Source organism: Nycticebus coucang, chromosome 11 (assembly GCF_027406575.1).
Source record: "Nycticebus coucang isolate mNycCou1 chromosome 11, mNycCou1.pri, whole genome shotgun sequence".
Classification (NCBI taxonomy): Eukaryota; Metazoa; Chordata; class Mammalia; order Primates; family Lorisidae; genus Nycticebus; species Nycticebus coucang.
The window spans coordinates 110,689,803-110,714,050 of NC_069790.1; the positions used below are offsets into that span (position 1 = coordinate 110,689,803).

At 46.3% G+C, this 24,248-nt stretch overlaps 1 protein-coding gene across 2 annotated transcripts in view; it reads left to right on the forward strand.

Annotated features, from left to right (window-relative positions):
• The first annotated feature begins 1,166 nt into the window (after window positions 1-1,166).
• Window positions 1,167-24,248, forward strand: part of TBXAS1 (thromboxane A synthase 1) — a 170,085-nt gene continuing 147,003 nt past the window's right edge. Inside the window, exon 1 of one of the 2 annotated variants that reach the window (XM_053609040.1) lies at window positions 1,167-1,420. In XM_053609040.1, the coding sequence (XP_053465015.1) occupies window positions 1,332-1,420 (89 nt within the window). In that variant the 5' untranslated portion in view covers window positions 1,167-1,331. The remainder of the gene's footprint in view (window positions 1,421-24,248) is intronic. The other variant, XM_053609041.1, reaches the window with a different exon arrangement.

Here is a 24,248-nt window from a genome sequence, read left to right on the forward strand (position 1 = left end):
CACCCTCAGGTGTATTTCAGATTCATCGTCTTCCCACGGCCATCCCTGCTCTGGTCCAAGTGTGCTCATCGCTGGGTGAAGGTAGGAGTCGAGTCTTGTAGGGAGTTCTGCACCTGTCCCCAGAGTGACTAGGCTGCAGTGTGACTGTGACCACAGGGACCCTGCAGGGACTCAGGCAATGAAGCCTAGGCTTCCCAGGTGGCTTGGGCCTCCCAGCTGCTTCTCGTCCTGCTCCCTCCATGGCTTGGCTCTCTGTGGTTCCTGCCACACATGAAGTTCTTCCCTGCCATGGGGCTTCATCCGTGTCGCCCTTTGTGTCCAGAAGGCTTTGCCTGTGGCTCCTTATGGGATGAACTCCTCCTCCACTGATGTTTCTCCACTTACATCTGCCCTCTTCAGACGACTTCTCCCATCATCCCACGCAGTCCCACCACACCCCCACCTTGCTGGCCAGCACCACAGGCTCCTCAGTTTTCAGTGCCCTATTCACGGGCCTGCTATTTACTGTCCTTCCCTCTCTAAGGAAAAGTCTCCAGAGTCTGGTCCCCACATGAGCCTGGCCCTATATGTGTTGGACAAAGGGATGACTGTCATGGTGAATGTTCCCTCTCTAACACACCCTTCCCATTACGCAAGGTGCAAGATGCTGACTAATGGGCAAAAAATGATTCCACCTGCGTCAGTCAGGTGGGCACAGAGCACATAGCAGCCTGTAGGTGGGCCTGCGGACGGCAGAGGAGCCTTCCCGTGCAGGACCAGAGCCCCGGCCCTGAGCCAGATCTCTGCAAACTCCGTCACTATGAGGGGTCGGGAGACCCAGGAACTAATGGGCCTTGCAGTTGGGCTGTGCCTAAAGCAGCCAGCATTTTTCATCAGGCTGATGTCTGGTCTTGAATTTTCTGGGATGTTCAGAGACTCCTCTCTCTCTGGCTATAGATACAGAGGCGTGGCTTGGAGGAGAGTCTTTCTCTGAGGGCTACTTGCATGGCAGAAGTCCATGGCTGCAACCATCTTGCTTCTCAGCAACTGTGGGGCCGATCTGCTCTTGTTTCCCAGGGAAGCTAACATAAATGTTTATTGACAGTACAGTCATCAAGAAAATAAAGTTGCTGATTCATTGCCTTACCCTGAAACCCTTTTTTTTGGTCCTCCTCTTCCTTCCTCTTTATAAGGAGACACTCTGAGAAAGAGCACATTTTGGGGACCCATTGGTATGGTTTCCCCAGATGCCCATTCCAGCTCTACCTGCAGAAAGCTATTCCTGAGACAGTGCTGGGCTCAGCCACCCTCTTTCAGCTGGAAGACCCCCACTCTGGGGTCCCTGAGGAACAATGGAAGCCTTGGGGTTTCTAGAATTGGAAGTGAGTGTCCCCATGGTGACCGTGGCCCTGTCAGTGATGCTCTTGGCCCTCCTGAAATGGTAAGTGCAGCCAGCCCTGGGACTGTGACATTGTCGTGAAGGCAGCCCTGGAGCCTGGCTGGTGCCAGGGTAGGGTCTGTGGGAGTGTGTTTTTCTTCTTTTCTAATCTAGAGGGAGTTGAGTATTAACACAGCTTCAGAATTAAAAGCAAACAGCCAGGTTAATCTTTTGCTAAAATGCATGAGATTGAAGTGTCAGGAAAAGCTGGTGATTCAGTGACTGAGAATGCTACACATAATTAAGTTTGAAAGAAATGGAAAAAGAAACAAATTGGAAAGGCATTAGGTTTGGGGAGAAGTAGTTCCTCAGACCCCGTCGTATCTTCTCACCTCGTTTTTCTAAAATCCTCTTCCTTTGTTGGATTTACAGCGAATAATCCAGCCTCTTGGTTCATATTACATTAAAAACATAATAGGACATAGGAGCTGTTTGGCAAAAGGGGTCTGCTTTGCCAAAAGTCCTTGACAGGGATTTCTGTGGGTTTAAGGACAAAGTGGTAGATCTGATTTCCTAATGTTCTAATATTTGACAGAAGGGGACAGATTCTGATGAATGTAACACACGCAGCTCCCATAAAGTTGGAGACCCTAAAAGAGCCTCTGATTTGAACTCCGAATTGTTCCTCTGTGGTTTTGTTAATTCGACAGCAGATTTTCCTAAGCCTGACTCTGCGGTGTCTGTAGATCGACCGCCTCACACTATGTTACATTCATGTGTATTCACCCCGTCAGTTAAACTTATTAGAGTTACCCCCTCAGTCAAAACCGCCTGGGTTTCGATGGCTCCGGTATTTGAGGGGAGAGTGGAAAAAGAAATAATGCAGAACTGGAGACGGAACAGAATTTTAATTTATGTTTTCAGTGGTAATAAAGCCTCTTCTAGATTAATAACTGGGAGAGCACTTTGAAAAGCATCGAGCATTATGCAAATGGGAGGTATTATTCTTTTGGAATTTGCATAGCTGAAAGTGGAATTCACGTTTGATGTTCTGTGATGATGAAATTCCTCCTTGGAAATCGGCTCTGAAACGCAGCCTCAGTCCCAGTGCTGTTTTGCTTTTTAACTGGCTTAATTATTTTTTGAACTTCCCTCAGTCAGCTTATCTTGCACTGAAACTAGCCTCGTTCAAAACCAAGAGCAAGTTACAGACCCCTGTCCTGCAGCCCCAGCAATCCATCTCACTGATTCTGTGCTCACTGAAGCTCAAAGCACAGTGTCTGACATGCAGATGGTGCTTAATGGATGTCAGCTACTATAATTAACTATCATCCACGTAACCTAAAAGAAGAAGCAAGTAAGTCTTTAGTGGTTTGGGTTTATTTTTAATTTCTTACTAATGTGCATATTTATATTAATCTCATTGTTAGTTATGCTCTGACTGTGGTTCTCAAAGCACACACTTTTGTTCCTGTCTTTAATGTCTCTGTTGCGTCTGAACTCCCAGTTCACTGCCTGACTCATAGTATATCTGAGTTCAATCACTGTGTGATGAACGAACGGGCAGCAACGTGGCACCAGTCAGCAAGGCAGCTGAGAGTTTTGCCATCTATTCTCGGGGATTTATTAATAACCTGGCTGAGAGACACAGAGATTAAGACAGAGGCATGAAGCAGAAGTGGCAAATAGGAAGTGAGAGCTGACTTCCACTTGGTATCGCAAAAATATGCATCACCCTGTTAACATAAAATAAACAAAAATAACATTACCCTGTGTGTCTGGCCTGGTGGGCCGCCCTGGTACACAGTCAGGGAGCAGGTCTGGATTGGGTGCCCGAGGCAGGGCAGACATAGAGGTTCTGGGGTTGAACTCAGCCACTGCAGGGGATGATGTGTGAGAAGGTGGCCGTGGCTGTGGCTATGACTGTGATGCTCATGAGTCCAGCCCTGGCTCCATTGCTTCATCACCAAGGGATGCATCTTTGGGCTTTTGGCCCTCCTTTTCCAGGCAAGGTTCTAGGCAGCTACTAACTACAGGCTTGAATGGAGTGAGGCGTCCCTCTGCTTCATCTTCCTAAGCAGATATGCTCAGAAGAGAGGGGCATGCTTTTCCTCCAGCAATGAGATTCTGAGGCAAGGAGAGGTGTGGAGACGCTCACAGCCATCTGGTCCCAGAGGAAAAGCTGTGGCTGGTGAAATGGCCCCAACCCTTCAGCACATGCGTCCTTCCAGAGTTACACCTGCCGCCAGGAGAGCTTGCAGGGTAGAGCCTAAATCTGAGGAGGCATGATTACAGGGGACACCAAAGTTGCTTCTTGCCCCCTCGACCAGCCTGTGAGTGCTGCAGTGGTTAGGGCAAGGTTGCCTATGTTGTTAAAATTCTGGAAACTTCTGTCCATGACACAGATGCTCTACTAGTCTTTGGTTGAAGGGGGGTTCAGTTAAGAAGTCCTCACCCCTCAGCCTGTCCGCAGGCCTTACTATCTGGTGCCTGCTCCTTCAGCGGCCCTGCAGCCCCCCTCTTCCCAGCCGCTGTGCTGGGGTTGTATGAACTGTCTGCCCTACTGGGGAGGGTCGCATTCCTGTGTGCACATGGCCTTTTCTTCCCTTCAACATCTCAGAGAAGTGGTCCCTGTTTCTACAGGTATTTATCGTCCCCTTCTCAGGGCTGCTTTTTTGTTTTGTTTTGATTTAATCAGATCTCTCATCCTATCTTTCTTCCTCACAATGACTGGCACACAGTTGGCATTTAATAAATGTCGCCTAACGGGTAATTCCAGCCTCCAGTCTCTGCCTGGTGTTTTCTTCCCCTGCTTCTCGCTGGGCCTTCACAGTTCCATTTAAATCTCAGTTCTCTCATCCATGTGCCTCGCCCCTTCTCTGAAAGCCTGTCATGTTTTCAGTTGGTGCCAACTTGCTGCCCACTTTTTGAGTTGTTGCAGAGGTCCTGTTTTTGTGTCCTCTTTCACCTTGTAGAGCAGAGTCCTGAGTGTGTGCTTAATAAACACCTCTTAAGTGCTCAATGGATGTGGGAATATGGAAAGAAGAAGACAAAAAAAAGTTCATTTCATTTAAAAAGAGACTGTTTTAAGCTAGGTGTAGTATATTTTGATAGTTTTCCTGAAATTGCACTGGACACCATTTTTCAGTGATGACCATTTAGATTGGCTGGTGCGGGGCTTCAGGTGGTCAGGGTTGGAGATGGAGCTGGGGCGTGGACCGTGTTAGCTGTAAGTACATAAAGCACGTGCTAAGGTGATGAATATATAAGATAAAAAATTAAAAACACTCATTTTTCTATATAAAGTGGTTTTCAATTCTGACTTCTGGAAGAGATTTGATGTACGGGGAATAAGTCGTACCAGCTGAATGTTGCTCGAGGCAACCTTAACTACTAGCATATTTAATCTTTCAAGCAATACCTAGGAACTGGCAGCCGGACTCCTGGGGGAAGAATAAAGATGACTTTCTTCTTTAAAGAAAAGAGTGTAAAGGAATAACCCAAATATTAGTAGTGGGTTTCTTTCTGGGGTGAGGGTGTTGGGTAATTTTTTTTTCTATTTTTAGTCTTTCTGCATCTTTCATATTTCTTTAATGAGTATGAATACTTAGTAAAAAAGAAATTTAACTAAAAAGAATGAGGAATTGCTCCTTCCAAGTAGTAACGAGGGAAGCGGTTTGGTGTATCAGGCATGGTGGTCTTATCATTTCTTCTGGTGGAGCTTGATGCCAGGGGGACTTGGAAGGATGGGGCACTTCTTGGCTGATGGGGTGGTGAGGCAGGAAGCAGGGGTGGGGGAGTCCGATCAGGAGCACCTGTGAGCAAGGTGGAGGCTGGGGGCTGTTTTAGGAAGGTGGAAGCACTTTTAGTGCCAACCTGCATAGACACTCAAGTACTAAGACCCAGAGATCTGAATCAAGTCCACAATAAAAACAGGAATTCAAAGGTAGTAGGGTTCTGACTGAGTCTCATTTCAAGAGCAGTTTCAATTAAGATGTGATTATTGGTGATTATTAAGACTTAAGAATATCATGGATTATTAAGAATTAAGTTCACTGTTATACCTAGAAGTTTCTTTCTCAAGGAGCTTGCTTTACATGCGAAAGAACTGGATTCTAATTCTAAACTCACATCTACTCCCAGACCATACTTATTAATTTATGATTTTTGGTTTTAGTTTTTGAGATGAGGTATTGCTGTGTTACATAGGCTGGTCTCGAACTGCTGGTCTCAAGGGATCCTTTTGCCTCAGCCTCCCAACCAATTGAAACTATAGGCATATACCCACAGTGCCTGGCTCCAGACTATGTTTAAAAGGAAACACTGGGGGACAGAACATGGGAACCAAGATGGGAACTCTTGAGCTCGTCAGAGAAAGAAGCCACTGACACATTCCCTGGTGGCATCAGAGGTCGAGCTCTAGAGAAGGCATCTAACCTCTAGTATGTGGGTATTGCAGAAAGAAGACCAATTTGCCCACCATTTCCCAAGTTCTGTTCCTAAAACTGTTTGGGAAATTGAGTCGAGGGGGGTCCTTCTTGGAGATTTATAGCATATCAAAGGCCTTGAAGGATTCTTCAGCAAAGAAATCTGTTTAACTTTCTTTACCCCAGCATTTCTTGTGTGTATTCAACACAGACTCACTGTGGCGGGCGTCCTCAAACTTTTTAAACAGGGGGCCAGTTCACTTTCCCCAGACTGTTAGAGGGCCAGACTATAGTTAAAAAAAAAAAAACAAAAAAAAAAAACTATGAACAAATTCCTATGCACACTGCACATATCTTATTTCGAAGTAAAAAAACAAACAAAACGGGAACAAATACAATCACACCGCCTCATGTGGCCCGCAGGCCGCAGTCTGAGGACCCCTGGGGTATGGCCTCAGAGGGAAGGGCAACCAAGACCCTATAGAAGAGTTCCTTGGAGGGGATGGCTGGATACTTTGGTGGTTGGGCAGGTGCACGCCTGGCAGATGGACAAGGATTGCTAACCAGAGGAACAAAACGTTCAAATTACCCCTTGGCAAGCTCCGAGGTTGCAGGGTTTATGTCTTATTTACTTCAGGACACAGAAGGTATGGAGTCTAGTGAACAAAAGTGGAGCCAATGTGTATGGCTGGCTCTAGTTCAACATCAAAGAAAATGAATAACCACCGCTGACCAGCCGGGTTGTAGGGACACTGCCGTGGGAGGTTGTGAGTGCCCCTCACTGTGTACCAAGGATGATACAGAAGCATTTGCTGTGTGGTGTGGGAGGTTGGTGCAGAAGGCACACAAGTGCCTTTGAGGTCTGGACTTGATGACCTCTATGTTTGTTAATACTGCTGCATGCGCAGGTCTGTGCTGACCCCAGCTGACCCACTGGGTCTCTCCCCGCCACACAGCCTAGAGTGTAGTAGCATTATCACAGCTCACAGCAACCTCAACTCCTAGGCTCAAGTGATCCTCCTGCCTCAGCCTCCTGAGTAGCTGGGACTAGAGGTGTGAGCCACCACCATGCCTAGTTAATATTTTTTAGTTTTTTGTAGAGATGGCTCTTGCCGTTGCACGGGCTAGTCTTGAACTCCTGCCCTCCCAGGTAGGAGTACAGGTGTGAGCCACCACCCAGCCTTTTTTATTCAAAGATAGGATCTTGCTCTGCTGCCCAGGCTGGGGATCAGTGGCCCAATCACACTGCTCTTTCTCTTGCCTGGACACCCTATCCTTCCTCAGCAGCAGTCCCTAGAGCTGAGTGGGGTTCCCCAAAGCCTGGAAATACTCTGAGGAGACAGCTGTTAGGGTCCTCCTTGTAGTCTTGGCCATGACTCTTGTTTCTCCCCTTCCGGCCCCAGCTCTGTGGCCTTTCTGGGTGGTCAGCAGTCACATCTGACTTTGGGAAGCAGAAGTGTCCTGGGCTGGGTGTTGAAATGCAGGGAAGAATTAATTGACTCTGCATAGGAGAGGGGGAGAAAATTCCAGGTGGGGAAGCATCAAAGGTAGCATTAGAGTTTGTAACATTTGGTGGAACAAAACATGAGAAGTGTGAAAAATGGACGCAGTTTAGGAACACATTTTAAAGACTGTGGATAATTCCCAGCGCCTCTGAGCGTCTCCAGGAAGAAGCGTGTTATTTCCCTTTTTTTGATTTTTGTATTTTTGTCTAGGATATGATGGGTACTTCGATTTAATAACTCAGTGATGAGCTTGGAGATAAAACTGAGCCTATTTATGAAAACTAGGTCTGCGCTTCCTCGAGGACCATCTCCACAGAATATTATTTTTTGTTTTTTCCATTTTAAATAGTTATACACAATATCCCTATCCTTCTCCTCACTTTATTGATTTTCCAGAATGAGAGTACGAGGTGTGACTGTGAAGTAATGTGACTGATTATTTTAGCATACACACCAGAACTTATATAGCCAAATGAATTTTATGACCTTCAAAGACATTTTCTTGATAGGCCAAACCCTTACTGCAGACACGCTGCCATCAGAAAACACATTCTGAGCACTTCTCTATGGGGATGGTGCTTGGTGCTTCGATGCAATCTTTTCAAAACCCTCAAGGCAACAGATCTTTGTCAAGAATAGATTAATTTTTTAAAAAACAGCCCAAATTGTGGCAAATAGGTGATTAAATTGGGTAATATTATTTGCAATCAGAAACAAAATGTGATTATCAGACAACCAGACTTGCAGTTGTGGTTTTCTCGGACGATGTCTGAGCCGCTTCTGGAAGCCTGGGGATTGAGCTGAAGGGCTATGCTCCCTGGCACAGGTGTTGGTTTCTGTTTTTTAAAAAGAACAATAGCAATAGTCTTAGTACTGATTGCCATACCTCCTCTGATCTGCTAAGGCATTCAGGCTTCCGGTAGCATCTATTTTTTGGGTAGAATGAGAGAAGAATCTCAATTGTTGTCTAAACAAAGAAATCCATCAGATTTCTATTTGTGTAGCACGGAGCTGCTTACATACACACTTGGCGCCACTTTTCCTGGGAGGAAGTAGCTCTCCCAGAAATAAAGCTATTGAATAAATGCTACCCTGCCCCCAAACACCATCATAACAACTAAGCTAATAGGCCGTGGTTTGCCATTGGAGGTAAGTGCCCCATCCTTAGGAACCTCAGTAGCCTTATAGGGACTTGTCTCTATTGTAAGAATAACGTGCATCTGAATACAGGGATGAGACTTTGAGGAGAAGATGGCCACGCTGTTGTTGATTGATATTTCAGTTATTCAGAGCCATTTTCTTCCTGGGTTACCAGAAGTAGGCAGAACCACTTCCTGCTGGGTGGGGTAGGCAGGCAGCCAGGGCTGATCAGGGAGTTTCCAGGAACCCGGGGTTCCCTGTTGCCTTCCTCCCCGGCCCTCCGAGCAGAGTACGGCACTGAGCCCCATGGTGGAGCTTTCTTAAACCTTCCACATGTTCTCAAAAACACATGCTTCTTCGGCGTTGCCTCACCAGATGGTCAACTGCTCAGCACAGTCCCCCAAAGAGGAGAGACCATTTTTTTTTTGCCTTCAACTGTATCTAGAAAAATGGTGTTAGAGATGGTCTGAAAGCCAAGCCAACCTCTGCAAATAGTGGCTTCCACCAAGGTCCTATTTGTATGTCCTGCACACGGACGCCCTGGAGAGAGCCAGCGCCATGCACCCAAACTAGCAACAGCCTCCAGTTCTGATGGAAAAAGAGCCCTGATCCTCCCACGAATTCCCTTCCTGCCTGCACACAGCAGCTGTGTCCCTCCATAACACACGGCACCATCCCTGCTACCTAAATCCTACCCGCCCTTCAAAATCCTGTCCAAACGTCACTCTCCACACAGGTCCCTCCACCTGGCCATCCCTCCAGGAGCTCTGCTTCCTGCGGGCCCTCTTCCCATCTCTGTGGCTATCCTGGCACTTCCTACATTATTTTATTGCTTATGCACGTGTCCTATCTTCCTGACCTGACGATACACTCCTGAGGGCAGGGCCAGTGAGTACCTCATACATGGTAGCTGCTCCATAATGTTAGTGACCATGTTACACCTCTGGTAACTGAGATGGCAACACTGTTGTAACGCGTATGGTGTGTTCCCACACTCAGCTGTGTGTGCAAGGGTGGGTAGGATGGGTCTCCTTCTGACTTGCACGCCGGTAATACTATGCTTTTGACACCTGGAAGGATGCCTTGCATGTGGCATTCTTTATTAAAAGAATAAAGAAATGACTTGTTAGTTTGTGCACCCATTGAATGTGGAAGGTTTTCTGGGCTATACGCTGGTTCTCCCTCATAGATGAGCTATGTGTGTAACATTAAGTTCAGACGGATAAAGTTAACTGTCACATCAGAAATCAAAGGCAAGATTGCAAAAGAAGTGGATGGGATGGAATGCAGACCCCAGCCATCTAGAAGATGTGGTGCTTGGGGGTGCACAGAGCCCTTGGGGGACACGTGGGGTGTCCCAGTGTGCACTGTTCTGTTGAGCGCAAGTCCCTACAGCTTACAGCGATAGCATCTAAACTCTTCCCAACGCCCACTGTTTATGTTATTGTCCCCATAGGCCCCATAGTCTCTTGTTCCAACAACAATGTATATTTAAGTCATGATTGATTTATTTTTCCTTTTTAATTATTCAAAGACACAGTGATTGGGAAGCCCTGCCAATGAGAATGGCTGATCGATGAGATAACCAGCAAGTTATAATTCTACTCCAAAGCAAAGAAACTTGACATTTTAGTTAACCTGCACCCTCTTATTGTCAATAAATACACAATTTACATTAGACTCTTTGAAATGTTGAAAATATCTCATGGACCCTCTTCCCACCTTCACAAATCAGTAGCCATCTGGGGACCCCAGACCATATGGCAATGAGAAGGGAGTGTAGACAGTTGTACACTTAGGAGTTTTTAAGTCTATCTGTACATGAAGAGCAGCCCAAATTGGCAGCATCATCTCATAATGCAAGGGAGGAGGTCATTGGGAAGGTCTCAGGAGAAAGGTGGCTTTATGGAAATCAGCCAGGCCTTTACAGTTTAGGGACACACACTTACCCGCTGGGTAACACTGGACAGGTCACTCCCTCCTTGCTCGTTTCCCCACTGGCGAGAGCGTCCATAGCACCTGCCTCTCAGCACACGGCTCGTTTTCTGCCTCGCCACGTGGGCCAGACCTCTGCAAATCTCCTGTCCCTCAACTGACCACAGCGCGCCCGGTCTTGTCTCTTACATGTTCCTTAGAGTGTCCCTTCCCCTCTCTCTCTGCTCTCTACTGCTGCAGCTGAGGACTTCACAGGCCTCCTCGGGATGGACATAGCCTCCCAGCTGGCCTCTCTGCCTCCTGTTTTGTGCTCTTCAAATTTGTCCTGCAGCTGCTGCCAGAATAACACATCAGAAGGTCCCTCTCCTATGGATAAACTCCCTCTCTCCTGCTCCCCTGGGGAAGGAGGTCTTCCTGGCCTGGCTCATGGGGTGCTCCCTGCACTGGTCCTGCCCCTGCGCAGGCTCAGCTCCCTCCCTTCTCACCTGCACTCAGCTGGAGGTACTATAGGAGCTGCACCTGTGTCCCCGGGCTCTGGCCACTACACCTGGTACCTTCTCTCTCTTATCACTTCCCTGGCTCCCCAAGGGCAGGGTTGGTTCTTTTTCAGCTTTAGCCTGAATGCCCAGCATTGTGCCTGGGGCGCTCACATCTGGTTTGGGTAATAAGCACTCTATTATTTATTGAACCAAATTGAATTATAAGAGATGATCTATAAGATTTCATCAGGCATGTGTTTGGCATATATACTCAAGACACGTTAGTTGTTCTTTGCTGCTGTGAGCATTATCGTGGAAAATTTCCATCCCTTTCTGGCTGTCTACCCCTGCAAGCAGCTACCACCCCCAGTTGTTATCTGACAAAATTTCATTGAATTGAACTCTGGATCTTAATTAAAGATTTTGTCTTCATACTTCAGGCTAAACTGGACTGCAGGTTAAAGTTCATCTTTGCACTATTTATGAGGGAAAGGATTTCTACACAAAATTGGAGTACAAAGGCGACAGCCCAACCCGTTCAGGGAAATAAACCACACTCAGGCACGTCGGCAGCTCGCCAGTGCATCAGCGCTGCCCCGAAAAGCCCACTGAAAACATTGCCCTCCAGACAACCTTTCCGTGCTTTCTATGATGACTCAGAGGTCAGGCTGAGGAATCAGATGTCTTGGGTTCAATTCTGGTTTGGCCTGATGACCTTAAGCAAGTGATGTCAGGTCTCCATGCCTCAGTTTCCCTGTTTGTGAAATAGGGATGATGATAGCGCCCATCTCACAGCATGTAGGGAGGATGACCCGAGAAAGGACAGGAAGCAGACCTGGAGCTGTGTCTGGCACGGTGAGTGTCCAACAAACGTCAGCTCCGAGAGTTGCTCCAGAACTGCAGACCTGGACTCAGCTGTTGTGTAGACGCTGGGCAGTGAGATGGCAGTTTTCATTCAATAACTTATTATACATCATTCTGATTGCCCCCAAGATCCCCTGAACTGCCCTGGAGTCCAAAGTGAGGAGGGGCCTCCTTGTGAATGATCCTGGGCCTATACCACTAGGGAGCTTTTGACCCTGAACAAGTAAGATGAGGTTTTAAAACGGTCTACTAGACTTAGCTACTAAAGGATTTTAGGAGATGTTGAAGATAGTCACTAATGGCCTAGTGGGGCAGACACCAGAATGCAGAGGGTTTGGGAGTGGTGCAGAAGGAAGGCAGTGAAGACGACCAGGGGCTTCTCTTTCCTGAAGGTCAGAGATGTCAACCACTCTCTGAGCCTTACCACTTTTTTTGTTTGTTTGTTTTGTTTTTTGAGATAGAATCTTACTATGTTGCCTTCGATAGAGTGCTGTGCTGTCACAGCTCACAGCAAGCTCAAACTCCTGAGCTTAAGTGATTCTCTTGCCTCAGCCTCCCAAGTAGCTGGGACTATAGGCGCCTGCCACAGGCCCAGCTATTTTTAGGTTGTAGTTGTCATTGTTGTTTGGCGGGCCCGGGCCGGGTTTGAACCCACCAGCTCCCATGTAGGTATGTGGCTGGTGCCCTAGCTGCCGAGATACAGGCGCCGAGCCCTTACCACTTTTTTATAAAGTGGAGATTGCCTTCCTTTTCCTGTCTCCTTGAAAGGGAGCACAAGTGCTTTGTGATGGTACGCCTTGAACTAACATATGTTGCTATTAGGCTACTGATGTCGACTGTTTACCTCTTAGTCCTAGGTGTTTAAAAATTAAAGAAAATCTATTTCTTGAAAAGTGCTGTATAAATCAAGCTTTAAACTCAATTAGGTTTCCAGAAATTTTTCAAATTTTCAGTTTAAAGTTCACGTTCATCCTCAGATTTGAACAGTAAGAGCACAATCTTATTTTTCACTTGGTCTTCGTTTCTTCAGCTGACACTTGCCTTGCCCTTGGGCTTGAGAACTCGACGTGTAAATGATGCATAGCAAATCAGTAAATAAATCCTGCTAAGCCTTCCTCTATTCTCTCTCACACACCGGGCATTTTGTTCCCTGTTCATTCTCATCTAAGCCCTCACTCTCATCATCTTCACTGACCTCCGTGCAAATGTTTCTTTGTAGGTTTGACGCTTTCCCATTATAAAAGAAATAAGCCAGTCAGTCAACTAGCCAATCAACTAACCAGTTAACCCATTAATCACTTCTTTGACGTTTTGGTCTGTCCCAGCCATCGCTACACTCATCCTGTCCTTCTCGGCCAAGTGTTTTCTAAGAAGACCCCACATTTGTTCACTTCCTCACCTCCTGTTTGCTCTCAGCACTGCAATGGGGTTTCTGCTTCATTGTCCACTCAAACAGCCTTCTCCAAGGCTGCCAGCATGTCCCTGCTTCCTAGTTTCCAATTCTTCTCTGACTTTGTGTTTTGCAATACAGTAGAACCTCTGTAAATTGGCCAGTCAAGGGATGGTAACAAACTGGTCAACCTACAGAGGTGGTCAACATAAGGAACTAGGCCTGCTGTATGATACGTACATATGGTGCATGTCCAGTCTATGAAAATTAGGTTAACCAAAGGAGGTGGTCAATGCAAGGAAGTGGTCAGGTACAAAGGTTCTACTGTATTTGACTCTGTTAATGTTGAATATATGTCACAGCCATCAGTTGCGTAGAGGTAGAAAAAGGATTGAATATCATTGATTATAATCCAATGGCCTCATTTTATAGATGCAGATATAAAGTTCTGGAGAAGCAAAATGCATGGAACTGTATTATCTGATTTTGCTGCAATAATGCTGTGTAACAAACTACTCCAAACATAGTGATTTTTCTCATAGTGATCTGTGGGTTCAGGGTGAGGGTGCAGTTCAGACCTTCTCCACCTGTGTTTAATGGGGACCGGGCTGAAGGGGATTTGGAGGGATAAGCTGCTCCTGACGGATCATGGAGTACAGAAAATGCAAAAGGAAAGAGCAGTGTCCCTGGAAGCCTCATCCAGCAAATGGCTTAAGGCCACTTCTACCCACATCCCATTGGCTGAGTAAGCCACATGCCCAAGCTGAACATCAATGACGTGAGGGAGAAGAGTGCGCACTGCAGCAGGAGGAACGGCAAGTCATGTAGCAAAGGGCCTTGACACAGGATATTGATCCAGGCCTGGCATGAAGAATAATCTACCAAATGCTCTAAGATAACCTCTGGATTCTGAAAGTGGTCATGAGTGATGAGACAAAAATAAAATCATAACTAAAAACAAACAAACAAGAAACTTAAAGCTAAGGGACACTTGGATTTTTTTCCCCAAGAGACAGGGTCCTTCTCTGTTGCCCAGGCTGGAGGGCAGTGGCACCTCATAGCTCACGGCAGTCTTGGACTCCTGGGCTCAAGCCATCCTGCTGCAGCCTCCTGAGTAGCTGAGATTACAGGCATGAGCCACCACATTTGGCTAACATTTGGATTTTTATAGTGGATGAAAGCAATGATGGAGAATTTGCCAGCTGAGACATTGACATGACAGGTCATAGTGGGTCTTAGCGATGGAGTGGTGACCTAGCACCAAGAGTGCTGAAGCAGGGACCAGAGCTTAGTAGAGAGGCTCGAGTTGAGCCTATACTGAGCCTGGGACATACCTAGGAATTTCTAGCCAAGTGGAGGTGAGGCGCTGGCTGGTGACGCAGGTAGGGCATGCTTTAGGAAGACGGACAACTGAACCAGGGGACGGGATGGAGAGGGGTTGTAGGATTTCAGCTCCAGTCTGGAAAAGCAGGACACAGGGAAGGCATGTTTGAAGTGCAGAAGAACAAAGGAAAGCCGAGGGCGGAAAGCACGGTGTGTTCACCGTGCCCTGAAATACTACAACCAGGGGATACCCCCGCAGACTGTGAGCTGTACTGCTTAGGACAAATTCATTGTTCTGCGCTGGGCAGTAAATTTACAGATGTTGTTATGCCAAGAAAGGGCTATGGCTGAAAACATAAATAGCTCCAGATTGTTTTAAATATTCTCGTGGGCGCTAGAGCCCTCCTGGGTTGGTAAGGGAAAAAATGTTTATCCACTGCCCTTCTGGAAACTGCTCCTTGGACTGTCTAGTGGCTGTTAGAAGAAAGAGTGTATCTTTGTATCACGGGGCCCAGTACACATGGTGAATTTCACCTGGGTTTTCAAAGATAATAGAGACCCTTGTCTCACTTCCACGCCCCTCCTTGCCGTGCACACTTAAGTGGTCCCCTCCGGGAAGTCGCTGAGGAATCTGGGCAGGGTGGTACCCCTTCAGTCCAGAAGCAGCCACAGAATTTCACTTCCTTTTTTGTCCCATGTAAAGGGTGTGCCGACTAAAACAACTAAAGCAGATTAGTGTAGTCACAATAAGTAGCAAAACAAAACATGGAAACAAAGCACAACGTTCAGAGTGAGCCAGGAAATAAATGTTTTTGAATGAGTATCTTCTTTTATGAGGGCTGGTTTCTCCCCGTCTGGTATCCTCACATCCTTAGGATGGTCAGGCCCCTTTCTGCTGATCCACACCTGCGGATTATTCTCTTTGTACTGAGTTTAATGGTGTCCTCCCCAAATTCATGTCTTCCAGAACCTAAGAATGTGAACTTATTGGGAAATAGGGTCTTTGCAGGTGCAATCGAGTTCAGATGAGGCTGGACTGGATGAGTGTCCAGTGACTGTTGTCCTCTCACAAAGAGGGAAAGTTGGGCATGGAGATGTAGGGAAGGAAGAAGGTGTGAGGACACATGGTGGAGGCAGGGACTGGAGTGGCACAGCTGTGAGCCAGGGGACACCAGTCTGCTGGCCGCTACCTGGAGCCAGGATGACGGAGGAAGGAGCCTCCCTCAGGGTCCTTGCTGTCCTCAGAGGGAGCATGTCCCTGCTGACACTTCTATTTCAGACTTCTGGCCTCCAGAATTGTGAGAGAATACATTTCTATTGTGTTACGCCTCCATCTATGGTCATTTGTTAGAGTGGCCCTAGGAAGTAGCACAGTCTCTTTTATTTTATTATTATTATTTTGAGATGGAGTCTCATTCTGTCACCTAGGCAAGAGTGCTATGGTATCATAGCTCACAGCAACTTCAAACTCTTGGGCTAAAGTGATCCTCTTGCCTCAGCCTCCAGAATTGCTGGAAAGGCAGGTGCCCACCACAATGCCCGGCTAGTTTTTCTATGTTTAGTTTTTCACTCAGGTTGGTCTTGAACGCCTGAGCTCAAGTAATCCTTCTGCCTCAGCCTCCCATAGACTTAGAATTACAGGCGTGAGCCACCACACCCAGCCAGCCCAGTTTCTTTACCTTCTTTGTTCTCACCAAGTCAGGGCAGATGAGCCCATGGCCTGGCTGGAGGCCCAGCCCTTTCCCTCACAGAGCAGGCCAGGGCAGTCTCTAAGCCTCAGTTTTCCTTTTTGTATAATGGACAGAGCGAGGATATTGGTGGAGATTACAGGGCACGTGTTTATAAAACAAAATTTATAAGTAGGATTTATCAGTAGGATGCCCGACCCATAGCAAGTGCTTAGTAAATGTTAGTGACTATTAACTACACAATTTTCTGAAGTCTTGAAATCCATTTTCATCCAGCCCAGTATGAGCTTTCCCTAATTTTCCTGTTCTAATGAAAGCAAATCAGATCTTCTGTATTCTCCCAGGGACATACACATGACATCTGGGACAGTGCTTGACACAGAGGTAGGCACTATCTCTGTCTTTACGGGATGAAGAATGGAAGATCAGCATTTTGTTTCAGCATCTCATCAGAGGACATAGATTACAGATGTTACAAGGCTTAGTAACCAGCTTGAAATATAAAAGGTGCAGTTTGTTCACACCAGGACATAGGTAGCCAGCCTCCAAGATGGCCCCAAATGTCCCTGCCCTGATATTCACACCCCTGCCTTGTTCTTGCTCCCGTTGTATGGTGTGACCAACAAAATACAGTGGAGATGACAGTGTGCCACTTCTGAGGTCAGGTTATTAATATCTGAGGCTTCCATCCTGGACGCTGTCTCTCAGATTGCTGTTTGGGAGGAAGGGCCCACACGGTAATGCCTGCCCACAGCTATGAGAGAGCATGTGGGAGAGGTTCTCCAGTTTGACTAACTTTCTGGAGGACCCTGAGCCAAAACCACCCAGTTAATCTGGTCCCAGATTCCTGACCCCCAGAAATGTGACCAACAGTCACTTAGGTTTGGGGTGGATTTGCTGCACAGCAGTGGGTCACTAATATAGGCAAAGGGGTAGGAATGGCTAGGATGGGCCAAAACTAGGATGAGGGACTGTAATAATGGATGAGGTTACAAGATGCAGGCCAGGCAAGGGGCCCGATCCAGCAGGGTGGGCCCTGGGGGAGGGGCAGAGGGGCTCTGTGACCAGAGCTTGGAGGGGTGAGAGCCAGAACCAACCACATCCCTGAGTATTGAGACTCGGTGACCTCAGACTGGAGCTATCACCTTTTGACCTTGTTTTATACAATTTCCAGTTGGACCCACAGTTGATCATTGTATCTAAGAGATGATCAAAGTCCAATGAGTAAACTTGCCAAGAATTAGGTCAAGGCAAAGATCTAGGGATTACAGTAACAAACATGGTGCCATGGGATTATAAATACGTTTTGAAACACTCATTCTTTTGTTGCTTGAATTCTTTTGTTGCCAAATCTCTTTAGCTGTCTGTCAAACTGAGAATCTGAATGGGGCTTCCCAGGCCTTTTCCAGTGGGTCACAGTGCAATCGAAAAACAGAAATATTGGCTGGGTTTATGAAGACATAACCTCAAATCCAACTGGCAACTGTTTTTTGAATACCTGCTTGGCTAGATACGAAAGGACTTAGAATCTTTCACACACTCACTGCAAGTACGCAGTGTCCCGTGTACTTACCTTGGCTACACAGAGATACTTAAATTCTATCAGTCAAAGAAACTGTGCACTCTGCACAGGCCAAGTCTTCATGTTTACCTGCTCTGGTTTTAAGTCTTGAAGTCCTGCTGACTTACTGGCTATCTGATCAATTGATTTGAACCAGGTGTCCTCAAACTTTTTAAACAGGGGGCCAATTCACTGTCCCTTAGACCGTTGGAGGGCCGGACTATAGTTTTAAAAAAAAACAACTATGAACAAATTCTTATGCACACTGTACATATCTTATTTTGAAGTAAAAAAAAAACAAAACCGGAACAAATACAATCACACCGCCTCATGTGGCCTGCAGGCCTCAGTTTGAGGACCCCTGAGAACCCTGCCTTTTTACAGGTGCCTTAGAATCCTTAACCCACAGAAATGAATAAAATAGAGTTCTCCACATGCCCTGTCTTATAGACAGGTTGGATTTTAGGCATTTTGCTGCTCTGCAAATATAAAATGAGAGACAGTAGCACCCAGTAGTAAAGAGTACAGACTCCAGAGTCAGACAGCCTGAGTTCAAATCTCAGCCTGGCTACTTACTAGCTACGTGACCTTGGGCCAGTTGCTTAACCTCTCTGTGCCTCCATTTTCCCAGCTACAAATGAAAATGATAATAACAGGACATCCCCCACAGAGTGTGCGGAGGAACAAATGAGTTCATCTGTGGGCAGCACTTAGAATAACTCCCGGCCCACGGGAAGCATTCTCCCACCGCTCCCTCACTTGCTCCCTTTTATTATGCAGGATGCAGAGGCTAGAGCAGCTTGGGCTGCCCTCTCTGGGCTCTAACTTAATTGTCCACCAGAGTTCACCCGAGGCAGATGTCCCTCTTTACCACAATGTCTCAAGGGTTCTTTAAGGACTTCATAAAAACAAAGGATTAACTGCAGATGATTAAACCCAAAGATGATGGAAACAGAACGAGGTACAGTAAATAATGATCTTAGGCAGGATTATATTCCTGCAAACAGTGCAGCGTGTTTTCCCCGCTCGCTCCTGTTGCCAACCCTCCTCGGTAGGGAATTGCTGGGACTCCTTCAGTGGCCAAGGGAAAAGTTTCTGTGTGCCCAGGATAGTCTAAGCGGGCTCATAGAGGAGGTAGCCCTTAAGCTGAGAGCTGAAGAATGACCAGGATTCACCAGATGGAGAAAGAGGGAAGCCACACCAAAGGAGAGAAGAGTGGGTGGGGACCAGGATGAGGGAAGCAGGCACCTGCGGTGCAAAATTTAAGGAAGCCCATGTTTTCAGGGTCATGCAAGAGCAGGGCTGGCGTGTTCACAGCTCTGAGAGTGAGGGCTTCCTTAAATTTTTGGTCCTGGATGCCTCATTTGCCTCACCTGAGTCCTGGCCCTGGCAACCAGCCCAGGCAAAAGCTGGGAAGGGTGAAACAATGTGGCAGCACCAGGAACAGACAAGTCAGGCAAGATTGTCAGAGCCTAAAGGGGGACAGAGACCACTTAGAGTGTGGCTAGGATTCATGTCATCAGAGGCCCCATGTGCCAAATAAACCAGGTTAATTCTTGTCTGAAAGTGACCAGGAGCCAGCAGAGAATTCTGAATAGATTGCGACATGGTCAGATCTGCACATCAGCGAGAGTCTTCTGGCCTAGTGTGAAGGGCTGATGATGGAAGAGGGGAAGAAGCTGGAGACTGGGGGGCCCGTTCAGGACTCTACGGAAGGGTCCCTGCCCCAGGGAGAGAAGATGATGGCCTCAAACAGGGCACTGGCAGTTGGGAGTGATGGTGAAGAACTCCCTCGAGAAGTTTTGAAGGTAGAATTGACCATATTTGGTGACTGAGTGCAGATGAGCATCAAGAGAAAGAGTCGAAGATGGCGCTGAGGTTTCTAACTGGTGGTGGACTTGGAAGCCATGGAGAGTTATTAGGCAAGATAAGAAGCACGTAGAAGGTGGTTAGCTGTTCAGCTTCCCTAAGTCCAAGGTAAGACCCGGTTGCCATGTTGGTTTTCACAGGACATGCTCTCTGGGGCGGGGGGGATATGACCCAGGCATCCTTTATAAAGTGTCCACATTCTGTAAGTGCCACTGAGCTGAATTAAGTGGCTGTGGCCCCTCCCTGTCCTGCTCATTCGCTCCTAAGTAGCCTTGGGGTACTACTGTGTTTTGAAAGTTTGTCCCCTCCAAAACTGGGTCGTGCAGGCTCTGCCCTCAGGAATGGCCTCTACAGAGAGTTCCCACCACCAAGATGGCTCTTTACCAGAAGCAGCCTCTAGACCTTGAGCTTCTCAGCCTCTGTAACAGGAAGAAATAAATTCCTCTTCTTTATAAATTATCCAGTTTTGGGCATTCTGTTATTAGCAGCAGAAAAAGAACTAGGACACATGTCCATGTCCTTTTAAGGATGGCTGTACTGCTGGGACCTGACAAACACAGCGAGGACGCACCCCACCTCCCACCTGGGCACGCAGGACCTCGGGCTCTGACTTGTCTGGACCATCTTGCATTGGGGCCTGCAGTGTGACCAGATGCTAGACAAGGGGCCACAGGAGGGTTGGCCGGTGGCTCTGGGAGGTAGAGGTAGGAGTGAGGAGGAGGTCAAGAGGCGGATTGAGCTGCCTAGTGAGGAGGGCTTCAGGAAGGACAGTTTGGGATCAGAAAGTCAGCCAGGGAGAGGTGGGATGGAGGGCTGTGGCTTCTGAGCTGCTACCCAGAAAGGCTGACTCAGCAGTGCTACAGGGAGAGGGAAGGTGTCCCAGAAGATGAGTCTGGGGCAGGGGGAAGTGCTAAGGCCACGGGGTAGCACTTGGAGCCACATACTGGCTCTAATTTCCTCTGACCCAGGCAATAGCATGCTGATCTGTGGTCAACTAAAGCTCTCAGCCCCTTTTTTATAAACTGTAGTGACATACCCTTCCTGAACTTGATAAATTTGGAAAATACCTGCTCTGCTTGCATTCCTCCCCATTTTCATAAAATACAGCAAGTAAAAAAGGGAATCTGAGCTCTTTGAAACATTAATTAAAGGCACCACAGTTTCCTTATTTAACTGAGAGTTGCAGCTTCATATGGGATTATTAGCAAAGCAAAAGAGCCTTTGTTGTGCTTGACAAAGTGATTAATTCAGACTCTAGGTGAATTTTGGCTTTCTTAACATCTTTTGATGTGCTAAGATGCCCCAGGAGGACAACATCATCAATTACCTAAACAAACTATTACCTTGAGAGCACAACTATCAGTTAGGCCCCGTCTCCTAATTGGCAGACAGAGAGATAGAAATGAACTCAGGGTTGCAGCTTCAACCCTTCCTTGTTCTACGGGTGCAGAGTCCTTTCAAATGTCTTGTGGCAATGCTCCTGTTGAGCTGGGGGGTGACAGAGTTATTTTTCCACCTCTGCAAAATGCAACGGCAGTGACTTGTGTCTCTAGAACGAAAGACCTACCTGTGATTGCTGACCTGGCATTATTGTGGGCGGGCCACAGAGCTCAGCAATGGGGGGACATGAGAGACAAGTTCATGGGTGCAAATGTCCTCCTCCAGGGCTGAAGAACAAGACAAGGCAGAAGCTGTCCTTGTGGTTCTGTGGGATACATCTTCTGGGCTCACTATCCTGTGACACAGAAGGAATTCAAATCCAGATACAAGAGGCAGCTTATTACATTGAAAAATATATACACATATAAGCTTATACAATATTTAAATATATTTTTATTTATACATTTCACTAAGCCATTACTCTATTTTTCTCTCAATCCTAGAAAAGAGTTGTTGGGGAAGGTTTTATGCTGTGTCCATATATACTTCTATGTCATTGGTTTTTCTGCTGGGAGAGGAAAGAACTCATTAAATTCAGGCAAGTAACCAATACTTCAAACAAACCAAAACCACCCCAGAAATGTTTCTTCCATATCGGCCACTTTGATGGCGTCATGACATAATTCAGTTGCTTTGTCTGTTTTTACAATAGAAACCCGGGTTGGATGTCACACTGTGAACCCAGGGCTTGCTGTGCCACCATCATTCTTCTCTTTTAATTCTCACAGAGACTAACGGGCAAAGCACTTCCCAGGATCCTGGGAGAGGCCAGGCTGGATTTTCTCAGAGGCACCCGGGCTTGTGAATGTTACCTCACATGCCAAAAGTGATTTTGAAGAGGTGATTAAATTAGGGATCTTGAGAAAGAGAGAGCATGCTAGGTTATTTGAGTGGGTGCCACACGTCATTGTGAGGGTCCTTATCAGAGAAACGCGGTAGTAGGGGCAGGGTAAGGATGCAGTGTGATGGCTGGAAGCAGACGTTTGACTTCTGTGGCCACAGCCAAGGAGAAAAGGAATGGAGACTCTGCCAGAGCCCTCAGAAGGGCTCAACCCTGCTGACCTTTAGCATCAGATCAGTGAGACTGACTGTGACCTTCTGGCTTCCAGAACTGTGCAGATACCAAAGTTGGGTTGTTTCAAATTAGCAAGTTTGTGGTTATTTGTTACAGCAGCAATAGGAAACTAATACACTTTGGAAAGATTAGTTGACTTTAAAAAAATTCTTCAATTTCTAACCAGATTCCGTATATTGATCTTTTATGTTAAGGTACCCATTATACATTTGAAGCGATTCTAATGACAAACAATTCAATTAATGAGTTTTAAAAATCTATTTGCTTTTGAATAGGGCTTCATGTGGTGGAAGCATCAAACATGATATCATCAGTTTAATATCTCACACTGGGGACACATGATAGTTTTGGATCTTTATGAACTCATGGACTCAAATCTCCTTGATGTGTTTTGATCATTGCAGTTATCGCTTGATTGATCAAATTGTCCATGTATCAGTCTTGCTCATCTAAAGTCAAGGTGTTGACAGGGCTGGCTCCTTCTGGAGGCTCTGAGGCAGTGTCTTTTCTTTGCCTCCCTGGTTTCACTCCAGTCGCTCCTTCCCATCATCACATGGGGCAGGGGGCAGTCACGTTTTTGGCTTGAGCAGTTGGTGGACTGTGGTTGCAGTGATGGCCTGGAGATGATTAAGGGACAAACAATTTAGAGGGAAAATTGAAATCAGATTAGGCATGTTAAGTCTAAAATGCCTAATAGACATTCAAAGGGGGCAAACAATTTGGAAGTTGGATAACGAGGACTGGAGCTCAGTGGAGAGAATATAGCTGGAGATAAAAATGTAGAATTATTGACTCACAGATGATAATTATAGTCATAGGACAAATAGAAGGAAAGTAACCAGCAGAGACACACAGGCATGATCCCTTAGGTAGGAAACAAAGAGCAGGGAGTGTTTGGGGAAGAAGGAAGTGCTCATTTACATCCGCATGCTACTGCAAGGTCAAGTTAAAAGACTGGCAAGAAATCATTGCCTTGACAAAGTCAAAATCAAGGGCGGTCCCAGTGAAGCTGTAGATACAGAAGCTTAGTTGGAATGGGTGCAGAGGGGAAAGAACAAGTCTAGATAATGCCTTCAAAGAATCTTACTGGGGAGGAGAGAAGAAGGCAATGGGTGGAATCAAAAGAGTTTGGTTTTTTCCTTTTAAAATGGAAGACACTGGAATATATTTCTATGCTGATAGGAATCATCCAGCAGAAAGAGAGAAATCGATGTCTCACAAAGAAAGAATAATTGAGGATAATGATAAGAGATGAGCAAGCGATTGGCCTTCGGTGGGTAAGGACTCCCTCCCCTTTCCCTCTTTCTCTCACCATGATCATCAGTTCATTTCGATCTGTTATTATTATACCTTTGGTTTCTAAGCAACCTGCCTGTGTTCTCAGGATATTCTCCGCATGTTCTCAGGTGGTGGTTTATCCACAAAGTCCTGGCCTAGAGTGCAGGAAGGAACAGGTTAGGAGAGGTAGTGAATAGCCTGTTTGAAATGCGGCTGACCTGGTTTCAACTGTCACTGAATTACTTTGCGGCACTGTCACCTTGGGTACACTATGACTCCTCTCCATGCTTTCATTTCCTGATCAGTAATAGGAGGATAATATTCTACCTTTCTGTTATGGTTGGAAGGTTTCTACAAGACAGTGTGTATAAAGCACTTAGCATAGGGCCTGGCACATAGGAAACACTAAAAACTATTATAAATTATAATAATAGTAATGATTGTATGACTCTGTATAAATGCCTAATGTATTTTTCTTGTATTTTGACAAAGTTGTTGTCTGGCTAATGACTACAACGACTATGTCTTTGTGGTACTTAAATTACTGGGGAAAAGAACTTCACATCAGCCAGATATTTATGTATTTACTCAGTAGTCCTCTGTTTTACTTCTTTTTCCAAAGGAGTAAAGATAATAAGCCGTCACCTTTCTGGACCTTTAATGCCAAGTCATAGTGGCTGTTACTCATTAAATCTTCTATTTAAGACCTTGCAACTCCAAAATATCAATCCCTTTGAGGTTTGTTTGGTGTGCCTATTAGAACACATGCATGCTCAGAAGTTTCCTATGAAAATGCAACTATTGGACCAAGAAAATACTATGTTTCAAATTGTATGGGATATAGTTAAAGGAGTACTCAGAGGAAGATTTATAGCTTTAAATGCATTCATTGAAAATAAGTTAGCTAAGCCATTAAC